Source organism: Centroberyx gerrardi, chromosome 11 (assembly GCF_048128805.1).
Source record: "Centroberyx gerrardi isolate f3 chromosome 11, fCenGer3.hap1.cur.20231027, whole genome shotgun sequence".
Classification (NCBI taxonomy): domain Eukaryota; kingdom Metazoa; phylum Chordata; class Actinopteri; order Beryciformes; family Berycidae; genus Centroberyx; species Centroberyx gerrardi.
This window is the reverse complement of record NC_136007.1, coordinates 21,655,357-21,668,886: the sequence shown is the minus strand read 5'-3', so window position 1 is coordinate 21,668,886 and position 13,530 is coordinate 21,655,357. Positions and strand designations below refer to the sequence as shown.

General features: G+C 38.5%; 1 protein-coding gene across 1 annotated transcript; it reads right to left on the bottom strand.

Annotated features, from left to right (window-relative positions):
• Positions 1 to 2,694: 2,694 nt before the first annotated feature.
• Positions 2,695 to 9,674, bottom strand: ube2g1a (ubiquitin-conjugating enzyme E2G 1a (UBC7 homolog, yeast)). The gene is made up of 6 exons (XM_071901397.1): positions 9,503 to 9,674; positions 5,937 to 6,039; positions 5,677 to 5,774; positions 4,791 to 4,969; positions 4,103 to 4,222; positions 2,695 to 3,034 (listed from the first exon to the last, which is right to left on the bottom strand). Exons 1-5 carry the CDS (start codon positions 9,546 to 9,548, stop codon positions 4,136 to 4,138), a joined length of 513 nt encoding a protein of 170 aa, XP_071757498.1. The 5' UTR covers positions 9,549 to 9,674; the 3' UTR covers positions 2,695 to 3,034; positions 4,103 to 4,135.
• Between the last annotated feature and the right edge of the window lie 3,856 nt (positions 9,675 to 13,530).

Sequence of the window (13,530 nt, the reverse complement as noted above, 5' to 3'; positions counted from 1 at the left end):
TGAATGAGGGTGTATGATGTTTGTATGAAACACCAGGCGAACCCATGGTTAAATCACTTTTTGGGGGATTGAAAGTCAGTTCTTTAAATGGGTGAAATAACTAACAGGTGGTAATGGAGCATTTGGCAAAATATTGTTTTTTTTGTTTAGTTACTACATAGTGTAATACTTCAAGTAAAGTAGAAAATGGATAAAAAACTAAATAAAATAAAAATAAGATGCTGTAAATTACTATAAACAAATAAATTACTATATAGGAAGTGAAATTTGGTGGCTAGACCTTCGAGGAAAATTGGAAAAAAGGGCTTGGCTTCATGCAAGTACATAATTTTGAGGGAAAAATTGCAACTGAAGATTTTTTGTTTTTTTTGTTTTTCTGCTTCATAATCAATCAATTTAATTTTTAAGACTAACAAAACACATTTGTCGCAAAGTGCTTTTCAGAGAAAACAAAATAAAACAACTCAATTAAAACCAAGAGGAACACAAACATATGAGGTCAGTGAGTGTGTGCATATGTGTGTAAGAGAACGCCTGACCTGGCAACACCATGGTAGACTTAACAAAAGCATCTCAGAGGACCTTAAACAGGGTGGAGAAGGGAGGGACACTAACGGCTGGCAAGGCGGAAATAATGGCAAGTGGGTCTTGTGCAAACTTAAACACTGAGACATGTCTTATTCCCTGACATCAGCAGGAACCTGGTCCTAAAGGGAGGGGGCCTTGTGGGAACAGATGAACAGACTCTGCCTCCAGATGATTTCCTTTGAATACAGGAAATGACAAGAAGTTCTGCATCCTGTGAGCAGAAGGTTTAACGGGGTTTATGGGGAAGTGTGATGTAGTGCAGGGCACACACTCATACATCCCAATCCAAATCAGATTTTAAATCGTCCGTGAACCAAATCAAAAAATGAACTGCATTTTGTTAACCAGTCATGACGTTAGCTGTGTCAACTTCAATATCTGACTGTCCGCCCTGTCAAAGACTGCAGATTTCTAAGAGTTAGTGACTCTGTAAAGGCCATCGGGCATAAAGAGGCTGGTAGAATTACTGGTGAGTTAAGGTGTTCTCTGCTAGGACTCAGAAGGATGGAGACATCATTAAATGATAACAATTACTGATTGGCAGTTTGAATGCAAATAAGTGAAAAGGATGAGTAAGATAAAGATAAAGAGCTACAGTCTAGACATGCTATTGGCACAATCTCCTTAATCCTATCCAAAATAAATATTCACATGAAGTGTGTTACTCCAAAATCAGATATTTAGCATTTGAGAAGTGTCTCTCTGAGGAAATGACTGCTGGCATGAGAGTTAAACTCAATACGGAATATTAATGAGCTTATTAACTGTCTGAACCTTTGCTAATGGAACAGCAACATTTCAGAGGATTTGAATATTGAGCAATAAATAGGTCATGCGTGTTTTCAGTGGCACTCTTCATATACTCTAATGGTTTCTGTTGACTTTGTCATGAGGACCAAGTTGGTGAAGGCGACCAGATGACTGGTCAGCCAAACAAAACACAAACATCTAACATCAGTAGCTTGTTTGTTGGAATTCCTCCTGCTCACTGTTTTTCATAAGCAATATGTAATTCTTCAAGTCTTACCCAAAATACAACTGAATTAAATACACAAGTAAATATTGAAAAAAAAAGTCATATTTTAGAAGAGCTCACTACAGGTGACAATTTCCATAACATGAAAAATATACATCAGTATTTTGTCTTTGTACATTAGGCAAAAACTGCAATAGTTCATCAGAACATAATAAACAAGAGATTGGGGATCAGGGGAGAGAGGGAGAAAATAAAATGGGCACACATACTGTATACACAAACACTCAAACATTCGCAAACCAAATCCCAGAAACATTCAGCAAAAAAAGGTAAACTAAAGATAAAGCATGCATAACAATTCCTAACTAGGACAACACAGAAAAGGAGTAGAGGCTGCTAAAATAACAGAATATTGGAGAAGTGGACCCCAAATCAACCCAAATTTTATCAGGACATCAAAAATTAAGATGTGTACACTTCACACTAGGGGAGTTATTGCTACACCAAATTGTTACTGATAATCTAATATTATATGCTGTATATATATAATATACAGCATCCTGGTGAACTGGACTGTTAAATAAATTCAAACATACGCACAATTTTCAAGGTGGTACACAATTTCTCCATCTTTTCTGATATTTTTAACACTTGTTCAATGCAGGGTGAAGTGGCCAAGCATTTTATCAGGAGGCACTTTTGAAAAAAGACACAAAATTTTTTTTTTGAGCATGCATGAACAATAACGGGCATGTTCCCTTTCTAAAGGCAACTGAGCGGGATGGCAAGACCCATAACTGGGGAAGAAGGACAAAAAAAACAAAACAAAAAAAACAAAACATCATCCACGTACCCACATACAGTGTTGGGTTCTGAGCATGAGAACCCATGAGACATGCTATGTGTATTCCAATACGCCAGTATTCCACCAAAGACTTTTCACCAGTCATTCATGTCTTGCTTGAATCAATCAAGCTCTTCAGAGGTGAGATTCTTCCAACAGCATCGCATTTTCTTTCTCTATAAGACTTCCTGTTAAAACAATCTAAGCAGAACTAATGCACACTGGAGTTGATAAAGGGAAAATGGACTAAAAAAACAAACAAAACACAAAAAAAACCTCAAAGTTCTATCTAAACCAGCGCTATTCATTTGGTCTAAGTGTCTTGATGGATGGAAAGGGCGTTTATATATTATCCGGTTTAGTCTGTGCTATATACACGTCTTTACAATATTTTCCTGAATGTTGAAGCAGTTCATAGACTTGAAAAAATGTTTTATCATCTTCTGTTGTTTTCTTTTTTGAGTTGGCACTTGCTTGGCGGTTTTCTGTCAGCCTTTGTAGTCACTGTTATGTTCTATTGCAGCCTACTGTGGCCAGCCTGTTCCTGCTGAAGTCAAGGAGGACAAGCCTGGCAACAGGGTGGAAGAGTGCAGGGAACAGTGCCATGTTGATTTTCAATTGGAGACCTATGGGAAAACAAACAGCAAATAACAGGAGAATTAGTAATAAAGCAGTGATGGAAATGTCAATTGCACCGCCATAATTTCTAATTACAAAGACAGTACTGTAGTAAAACAGGCATACATAATGAGTGAAATAATGTGCAGTAAAAGGTTGGCAGCCTGTTGCACCAGCTGGACATGCGTTTGATCGTAAGTCAGGGTGTAAAGTTTACACTAATTCATACAGTGAAACCAGTTAGTTTGATAATCTTTGTTGAGTTGCACCATGGAGACATGCGGTGCATCTTAATTAGTAGAGCGTAAAGAGACCACTGACCAAAATACTGTTGCAGACAATGACGTTTTTACCTTCAGTGGCCAATTACGTGTGCCAAAATCAATTTCTTGTACCCCTATTAATGGCCAAGGTAATATCATCTGACTTACGTAATACAGTGAAAGAAAAAGAGGATAAACATGGCTGAGTTAGAAACACCAAATATTAAATAGGTATGTTATGTAGTAGTATTAACACTAGACTTCATTTGTAGTTTGTTTCCCATGCACATTACAACCACAGACAAATGTATACACCTATATGTAACCAATACGGACAACAGTAGTGACATCAAGTGGTGTAACTGTGAATTTCAACAGGGTCAAAGCTATGCAGTTAGGCCTAATGCAATTACCGCTATCACTTAGAGGTAAACAAAAACATTATTTTATTGTTAGCTAGCTAAAATTGTACTTTGGTTCTTCATCGGTTTAGTGATCTAAGTTCATGGTGCCAACAAAAACCATCCTGTATTTGTTCCTCCAGCATGATTCCCCATCTACCAAACCGATGTTGTTAGGGGGCAGATTTAAGTTTTATGTTTACGTTGGAACTATTTTAGTTGGTACAACCGTTAAAATCTTTGTAATGCGTAAACTCAGACTTTGTGAGAATGTTTGTTCAACCTAGCCGACATTCAAACTTAAGTTTAACTGGTGCAACTGGCAGCCGTTCCTGAGCAGCTGAAGTCAGTTCTGAACAACAAGGTTGGCTAGCTTATAAAAGGGTTCAAGAGTCCAGAACACAACACATACCCTGAAAACATGAAGCTAGAGCCTTGCTAAATATCACTCAAACGCAGTCTCTTGGCTCTTTCGTACACAACGGCCCACTTTCCTTTTGAATTCTCCATGTCTGTCCTCCCTCCACTCTTTCTGCAGAGAAAAAAAAACGTGAAATAAGAAAAGGTGGTTGATTAATATGACATAAGCCCCATTTGAGTACCCAACCCCTAATGAGCCGGAACATAGCCCGACATCCCTGTACAAGGGTTTCTTAGCCATTCTAAATTATCATAAAATGATCATTATATCATATGATCATGTTGTTCAGGTTAAAATTAAAAGGCAATATTGCTTCTGCTCCTAGAAGTTTATATATTTTTATATGTTTTTTTCTCCTGTGTTGCCTGTGTCCCATTGCTGCAATCATCCAATTTATTTGTTTTTCTCATTTTATGATCATTATATTTGCCATCATTATGACATTTGCTGTATTAATTTCTAGTTTTTTTTATTTATTGTTATTTTTTTGTCATGGATTTACTATAGTATATCATCCAAAACGCAAAACAACATTTAAGGATCGTACTGTGCCTTTTTGTGTAAAAATGAAGAATAATATTTACCAAATAGGGACAGTATGAAGTTGTTTTGAAAGAGAAGCACATCCATTTCATTCGAATAACATTGGTAATCATCTACCTTTAACAAGTGAACTTACTGCAGCATCCACATTGGCTGGTGAGTCACCATTTGGGTCTGCCAGCATAGAGATAACACTAATCATGATGGTTTCCACTGTGTGGATGGGCAGCCAGCGCTCCTCTGGTTTCTCATAGCCATACTTATCTTCCCCAGGTTCGTGCAAAATAGAAATACATACATCTCCATTCTTGTCAACTGGAAACAAAACAGTGGAGGAGAAATTAGAATTCATGAGGGAGAAAAGGTTTTAGGTAGCAAATCCTGTGTTATAAACTGATGTTTATGAAATTCCATGTTTTCTGCTCATTTGCATGACATAATGCTACTCAAAATGTGCAAACACAAAGTGTATGCCGTGTCTAATGGGGTGGTGAAAGTGTGGATTGTCAAGCTATCTGTCACTGATGTAATGTTTTTGGAATGATAAGAATCATTAGAAACCAGCTGTCAATTTCATTCTTGAATATTGTTTATATTCAGTATGTTCTATATGAATGTACCAAAGTTATACAGTGTAATAAATGCATTATTTAACCAAATGTTAGTTTAATCATTCAAAATAGAGTAAAATGCATGAAAGTTAACATGTCCATGTCCTAAATAATCCAAATCGTATTTCCACCAGACTTTAAGATACTCAATTTTCTCCAAAACCAGAACTGCGTTTCATTATATTTTTGTTACCTACAGTGAATTTCTCAGCAGTGCTACAGTTTAAAAATAAAAACACGCCATAACTACTGTGCTATGAACGCTTTAAGCTCACCCTGGCCCTGGTAAACCCTGCTGGACAAGTATTCCACTGAATGTACGTCTAACAGAGCTAGAACCTCTACTTTCCGAACAGGACCTAGAGAAAACAAAGGCAAATTTAATTCATAGCGCACTACATTTGTACATACCATTAGGATGCCAAATATCTGTGATAAATTTCATTTTAGGTGGCCTGAGAGGGTAGTCTTTGGGAAATGTCAGATGAGCTTTAAATACACCACCTTCACTGTGAACAAAGAAGAGCAAAGAGAAAAATCAATATCATTAGTAGTTACAAGTTTCAAAAGATCCAGACCTATGGAAGTGAGTAATGTTGAGAGAAATAACTTGCTGAAACAACAAAAGCTCCTTCTAAATCCCATATTAAGAAACAAAGTGCTAGACTTACTACAGTGTATCTGGGGGGCCGATGATTAGGACTTCCCATCTGTAAAGGTCATTATCCTCAATCAGGCCTGCCGAGAATCCCTCCACTGGGTTCTTGTTCAGCTCTAGAGATAAAAAAAGACAACAAATGCCCACATAAGCCACAGCACTGTCAGGTCATATCAAGTACCCATGTTAACTAAACTCTGACACTGTGCTCTTCTGAAGACCACACAGGAGACAACGTAACCCTTGTGTTAAGAGGCCTTGGCTGGGGGTTTAGTAAGGAGCAGCACACTGCTGTAACCACACACCACCGGTAGTCCTGGGCTGAATCACACTCAGTCACTGGACCAGACTCAAATGCTCCAGACATACGCTGCACTTCGCAATTGCTAAGTTGATGCATAGTGTCATTTGGTCTTCATCAGTAAGCCCAATACATTATTGCTAAAACATGTACATCAAATCTTAACCAGGTGCCACACAGAATACAAAGCATAGAACAGGTAGGTAGAGTCTGCATACTGCAAGTTCCTGCCAAGGTGTATTCATTATTAACATGAACAAATGCAATGTTTTGAGCTCCATGCTCTTCATCAGACCCAGCCATAGTCTACTATTCATAGTGGACTGCATGACTGAAATATCCTGTCCAGTGAGAAAACTAAGTAGAAATACTGTGCTGAATTCCCACTCCACTTACAACTGACAATGAGACTGGCCAGCAGGGTTGGGCAAGAAGACAGTAAACCACTTTTTTTAATTGGCTGGAAAAACAATCAAATTTACAAACAAAACAGTAGCCTTAAACAAAGCACAGAAAAAAAAACAACCTCCCTCAGCATGCACTCACAGCTTGTACAGAGTGTCCAGTAGATCTCAAGGCAAGAGATCATAAGGAAGGTGTTGGAGCAACAGAGGCTTTAGGTTCTCTCTGCAGACCAGAAAGCAAGGCACCTGGTGCCAATATGGAGGTCCTTGAATCTATGAGAACTGGGTAGGGTCCCTCGCAGGAGCTCACATACTGTATGTGCTTTCCAGTGAGAACTATCTAAGACCCCATTTACATCTAGCATTAAAATGCATCTTGAGTGATTGGACAGCAATCCAACTGCAATTATCCACAATTAAACCACTTCTGGAGGTGGTTGAGATGCACTATGGCCCTAAATTGGCCAAGAGTGAATGGAAATATTTCTCTAACCACATACGTAATCTCTATACTCCTCCCAAAACATTACATCCCCACATTAGTGAGGAGAGGATCCAGAGCATTGAGGACAGAGTGACCTCTGAGATGGAGAAGGCAGTGCACAATGTGTACATGGTGTATAGTGATTGGACAAAACAAGATTTCTGAGAGATAGAGGTGATTCAGATTAAAAATACATATTTTTATTTTAGGTAGGCTATTTTTGTTAAAGTTACACTAGTAAGAGTTTTCAGGTACCTTTCGCTGCCATTTGGAGCCGCCAACATGCAAAGTTGCCTAGCGCAGCTTGAAGATGTTCAGTGTCCCTTCTACTGCAGTGCATTTCTATTACGCCCATTAATGTCTTGTGTATTAGAGATATTGCTGTTGAAAAATTAAGCAATTTAAGTTTATTTAATGTGACTACTGTATTGTCAGTGGTTGTATTGTGTGATTCAGCCAATTGCAGTAAAATAAGATAAAAATAGTCAAAAGGGTCAGTTATTCCAATACTGATATAGTTATTTTTATGACCACTGACTGCTTTTAGCCATGTCACAAGGAAATCATTGTTGACTCCAGTTGATCATTTTGAAATTGTTGAAATCACAATTTTTTTTAATAATTACTATGTGATTTTTTTTCTCCATATTATGTAGCCCTTGTGGTGAATAGAATAACACAGTTTTGCAGGCAATCAGCCCTTTTAGCACTAAAATGTCTGAATCTTGACACAGATGGTGTTGGAATTTTGATTTTGTCCAGGAATCAGAAATCCTGTGTGAGATTTGTTCATGGTGCTCTAGGGGTAAAAGTGTGTGTGTCACTTCATGGATGTGATAAGTTTGTAACCCTGCTGTATGGTTATTCAAATCAGTTAGCAAAATAGCCAGAAATAAATCAACAGAAAACAGGCTGGTTTAATCCTCTGTTTTGAGCTTTCACTTACAGCCATTTGTAAATGCAGCTGCATCAGGGTATTAATTTGAATGAAGTTCCACACTTATTTTAGAGGCACGTTCTTGCTTTTCTATAACCAAATGTGACAACATTGCCGTAGCTACCTGTGTGGTTAAAATGTAATTTCTCTAAGAGTTCCTCTGTTATAAATGTATGTCCACAAGACAAGACATATTTTTGTCAACTACAATATGGTCATTCCAATATTTTCATAACTTTCAAAAGTTGAATGATATGGACCTCCAGGTTCCCACATTCAAAACAGATGCAAGCTGGCCATCCTGGTGACTGGTCAGCCTGTGAAATGAGGGCTTCCTCTGCTCACAGGCATAACCCTAACTCTAGCCTACATTGATATCAAGCATCTAGGAAATTTTCGCAATATCAGCTTTGAGTGTGCATTGAAATTTGAGAATTATGGGGCCATGGTATAAAATCCACCATATTTTACAATCTCCACGTCACTATCAAGAGTACACCCCTACTCTAAACAATGTAGGAGTCCAGGAGTCAACTGGCCATCACTATTTACAGAATATCTGTAAAGAATTTTACAAGGGGGGCACTTTGGCATGCCAGTGACATGCGTTTGTATAAAAAGTCTAAGTTGACAACCATGTGTAATGGCTTGCTTCTGATCCAAATTGTTTTGTTGGATGTGAGGCCAAACCCATATGATGTGGGAGAAAACTGGGTAATACGTGTTTCACCATGTCACTGTTGGAGACTAATATTACGGTAGCTAATTTTGATGCGCAGTGGGCTGTGTTAAAGTAAAGAAAAGACATAACACGAGATGCTAACATTAGCTAACTAACTAGCTTGGCATGTCACAGCTAACAAGAGTCACAGCAGCTAACGCTAGATTACATATTTAGCTAGCTGGCTAAAAACGTTTGCAAATCAATTTGGTAAGCAAGGAAAAATAGGTCAACTACTATACTTAGGTAGCTAAATCAATAAAATGATAAGATCACGTTAGTTGACTAGCTAGCAAACATCTGATATAAAAATACAAAACACCAAGTGTTATGTCAGCTATCATATTTGTAAACATATTGGGCCAGCCAGCTAGAAACGTTATGTTAGCTAGGTTAGCTGACTTCAGCCAGCCCGTTATTGGAAAGTCGCTGAGACTTCTGACAGCGGGTTTCAGTTCAAATCCTTATGCAACGTCAACACAAACAAACAAATGAACTGGTTCACGAAAACGTTCACGTTCTCATTTATGCTTGTTGAGAAAGAGATCTGTCGATAGCCACTGCAACAATCTCCATGCAATTATAATGTCATGGGACGTTAGTGTGGAAGGTTCAAGAAAACAGTTTGCGCCAGCAGCATCACTTGAATCAAAGCTAACGTTAGCGTTAGCTCGACAGCTAGCCAACGTTAGCTGGGCAGCCAGCATCCAATTGGCACTAATGTTTAATTACCTGCAAGCTGTCTCCTGAGTAACAGGGCTGACTGAGGCTCCGTCATGGTTTAGCGAGTGTAAATGCAGCTATGTTCAATGTCAAGATTTCGGGGCGACAGCGTTAACTTAACGTTCAATAAACTGCTCCGTGCCTTCTATTTTCTGTTTAGCATTCTCGTCATCCTTCTTCTTCGTCTTCTTCGTCTTAGGCTTCTACTTCTTCTTCTTTGAATTTTATAGCGGGTCAAAAACAGTATTATATCGCCACTTACTGTACCGGAGTATGTATTGCTCACTGATAAAATATCGATGCTTACCAAACTCTATATTATAAACCGTAAAATTGTGGCTTTCTGCTTTGTAAGTTAAATTATAAACATATGCAGTGTCAAGTGTTATCCAGCTGCAGCCGTGGAGTCTAGTCTGTCGCTAAAATTAGGCCCTCTGTAAACGATGCTCTGCATTCCAGTTGCACCACCTGACACACTGTCAGCAAGTTGAGATAATAGTTGGCCTATATCATGGGTTTGCAAACATTTTCATGTCATGGGCCCCCAAGTAAACGCACAGATTAGGCCACGGATTCCCAATCAGTGGCATTTTGTCACAGGGACCCCCACACGGGAAGAATTATTGATTTTGTATTCAAATGTATCTGTGTACACTGTACGTGGAAGATAATAATGCAGAGAGTGAAACCTATGATTACAAGAGTATTTCTTTTCTCAACTGGGGATAATTTCAATGTTACACAAGTCATGGAGGTTGTCAGGAATTCTTCATCAGTGGTTAGTTCGTAAGTTCATTTGATTGCGTCTTGTATGTGGGGGATGTAGAGGTTTAAAGGTCACAGGGCAGGTTGGGTCATAGTCTACATGTGCCATAGCTGGAGTTAAGACACACATTCAATAGTAGTGTGGAGTTTTTAGGGGAGTGGGTGGGGGATGTAAAAGAAGCAAAGGGAAAAGAAATTGAAAAATGGGAATGGTCATCTGGGCAAATCATGAGCAAATTTGTCATCCAAGAAACTAGGTTACATGATAAAAGAAGAGGACAGCAGCAAAAACAAGTTCTAGGCTTAGCACTTCCTATGGATTTACTACATTTATTGTCCTGGCATGATGGCTCTGACCCTTGCAGAATTTAAAGTTGTTCTGCAGTTGTTTGTGCTCTGGAAAATGTAATTGTTTGTTCACTCTCTTGGCTGTGCCACAATCTGTTTTAAGGGGTTAGACTGATATCCAGCCAGCCACACAGAGGACAGCAGCCTCAGTTGTATTTGACCTGTAATGCTCCCAGCTGACACTGCATGGCGGCAATAGACGGCAACTTAACGGCCTTCCAGCACAATGACCCTCAGTCCCTTACATATGGATCATAATAGTAATAAATAACAATAGCAAATAAGTAATAGCATCAAAAAATGACATTCAATTTGATAATAATAATAAAATAAACATAATAATATCAATAAAAATAAAGGAAAATAGTGATCATGAGACTTATGTAAATTTCAAGTAATGGAGAATCAGAACATAATAAATTAATAGAATATATAAAACTGAGTAAGCGTGGTGACATGTAATAGGCAAATATTTTTCGATTTTTTTTTTCACATCTCTCAGGCTATGGCACATGAAGACGTATTGGGCAGCAGAATTCACTGCTTCACCCCACCTATCAGTATCAGTATCAGTATCACTTCATGTTCCTCTTCATCTAAAGATGAGAAATGATCTCATCTTGACCAGCTTGTTAAACCTGTGTGTTCTGACTTGTGAGAACGTCTCGGAGTGAAGGAGGAAGTGGATCTCTATCTCAGCTTCTCCCGTCAAGCAGTGGCCACACATGCACTCCTCTTTAGGTAGCAGTCTTCTGCTGTGTGTTCTGTCTCTTTCCAGTTGGTGGTCAATGGGCCTGTGTACCTGCTCAGGACACGACTCTGCTTTTTAGCACTGATGGGAAAGAGATAATCTTCCACTTTGTATTCTCTGTCTTGTTTTGATTTGGTTATATTTATTTGGTCCAAATAGGAATACTTAATTTGTTCAATGATTTGGTTTGTTCTAAGTTTCTGTCTGGAAAGTCTGTGATGTTTGATGTGGCAAGACAAGAGAGTTTCTGAACCAGCAGACATAATTGACTCTGTTGGAGGGCCACTTCTTGGAACAGGAGTTGTTCAATTGGAATGTACTTTAAAATCTTTGAAGCTTCCTAATCTCATTAGAATTGATGATTTTAAACAGCAAACTGAAGAGCTAGTAAGATGAAGGTTCTGATTAATGGCCGTACCTATTTATGCAGGGCTTTTACTTCTGTGTCTGCTGAACCGCCTTTGTTTCTTGAATATGAAATGTCAGTCTCAATGTGACTACATGGGTTCAATAAAAGATTTTAAAAATGTTCTGAATTTAGGGCTTGTTGTTATTGCAGAGGACCAGGAGGACATTGGTATGAGGCTTGAAGTGGCTCCAGTCTGTAGAGATTGTTTTTCCTCAAGGAATATGCTGAAGTCTGGGATGTTTATAGGACAGCTGGAGAGTTTCTGAACCAGCTGACAAAATTGATTGCTGAGGGTTCAATTCTTGAGACAGATGTGATTCTGTTGCAATGTACTGCTATAGATTTGCAGCTTCAGTATCTCATTGGAAGTGATGATTTTACAGAACACACTGGAGAGATGGTAACTGTGAAGTGCATGGTTAGGTTAATGGCTGTTTCTATTTGCTTATGTTGTAATATCTATGTCTTGTGTCAGCCTATCTGTTTGGTGATGTCAGCTGTGAAGTCTTTTTTGTGAACTCCAAGAAGACTAAGTTTGGCCCTCAGTGGAAAGGGGGCTAGTAGACCTCACTTAATGGGACTTCTACTAAAGTGTAAAGTATGAAGTATAAAGTTTGACCGCCTCTTGCCACAGCTATTGATCTTCTCCAGGGACAGAAAAAGTTCCTACCTAGGCTTTCTCTGTTTGAAGACCAAACTCTCTCAGAGGCATTTGAAAATACCCAGTCAGCACACAACACACTGCAGGACATATTATAATTATTATTATTATTGTTATTATTATTATTATAGAGTCCAGTTGATGTTCAGAATAAAAGTCCTGTACTTTCTTCACAATAAGAGTCTAGAATGTCTTTTTTTTAATTATTATTATATGAATTGTGGAACCCAGGAAGAATGGTTGCTACCGTGGTGACAGCTAATGGGGATACAAATAAACAATAATATGAGCTTAGAGTCAACTTGAACTCCCAAATATTTGTTGGAGGCCACAAATGGATTAGCTTCTGCCTTCTTTTTGACATTTCGGCTATGAGGAAATATTGTCTTTCTGAGAGGGGGGCGGAGAGGCCACTTCTCTCCTTAGTTGATAATGTAATGTTATACAATACAAATATGTTTGAATTCAAACATTCATGTGGAAATCCTCCATGCAGCAGATTGACATCACTTAAGTATTTCTAATAAAACTGTCAAATTGAAAACAGGGAAAAGTGATTTCCACGGATGGGAGGAAAGGTGCCATCAAGGATCCACTAGTGATGATTTCATCTTTTTGCCAAAGGTATGTAACTTGGACACATTGGATATCAAATATTTTTTATATGAATGTAACGTTAATATCAAAGACAAGAAAAAGGAATTACCATGGAGCAGAGGTAGCATGCCACCAATTAGACTAATGTTTTTATTAGATATTACGCTGGGACATAAAGTAACTTAATGGAAAGAAAACAGGAATAAAGCAGTTTCCTTGGATCTCAGGGAGGATGCCAGAACCTGTAAAAAGTAGAAACTGAGACAACACCCACAACTTATTGTGGGTGATGAACTATTCTTAAAATAAATGTTGAAATAGAGTATTTATGCACAGCCAGTTGCAACACTTCATCAAGTAGGGAAGTGGCCAGGGAGACAGCAACATTTGGCATTTGGCTTGTTTGCAGCATTGCATCACAGTGAAGATCTGTGTGAAAGCATATGACCGACCCAGAGTGGGCTGTTCCCTTTGCTAACTCAATATCACAGGGTGTATCAGAGCTG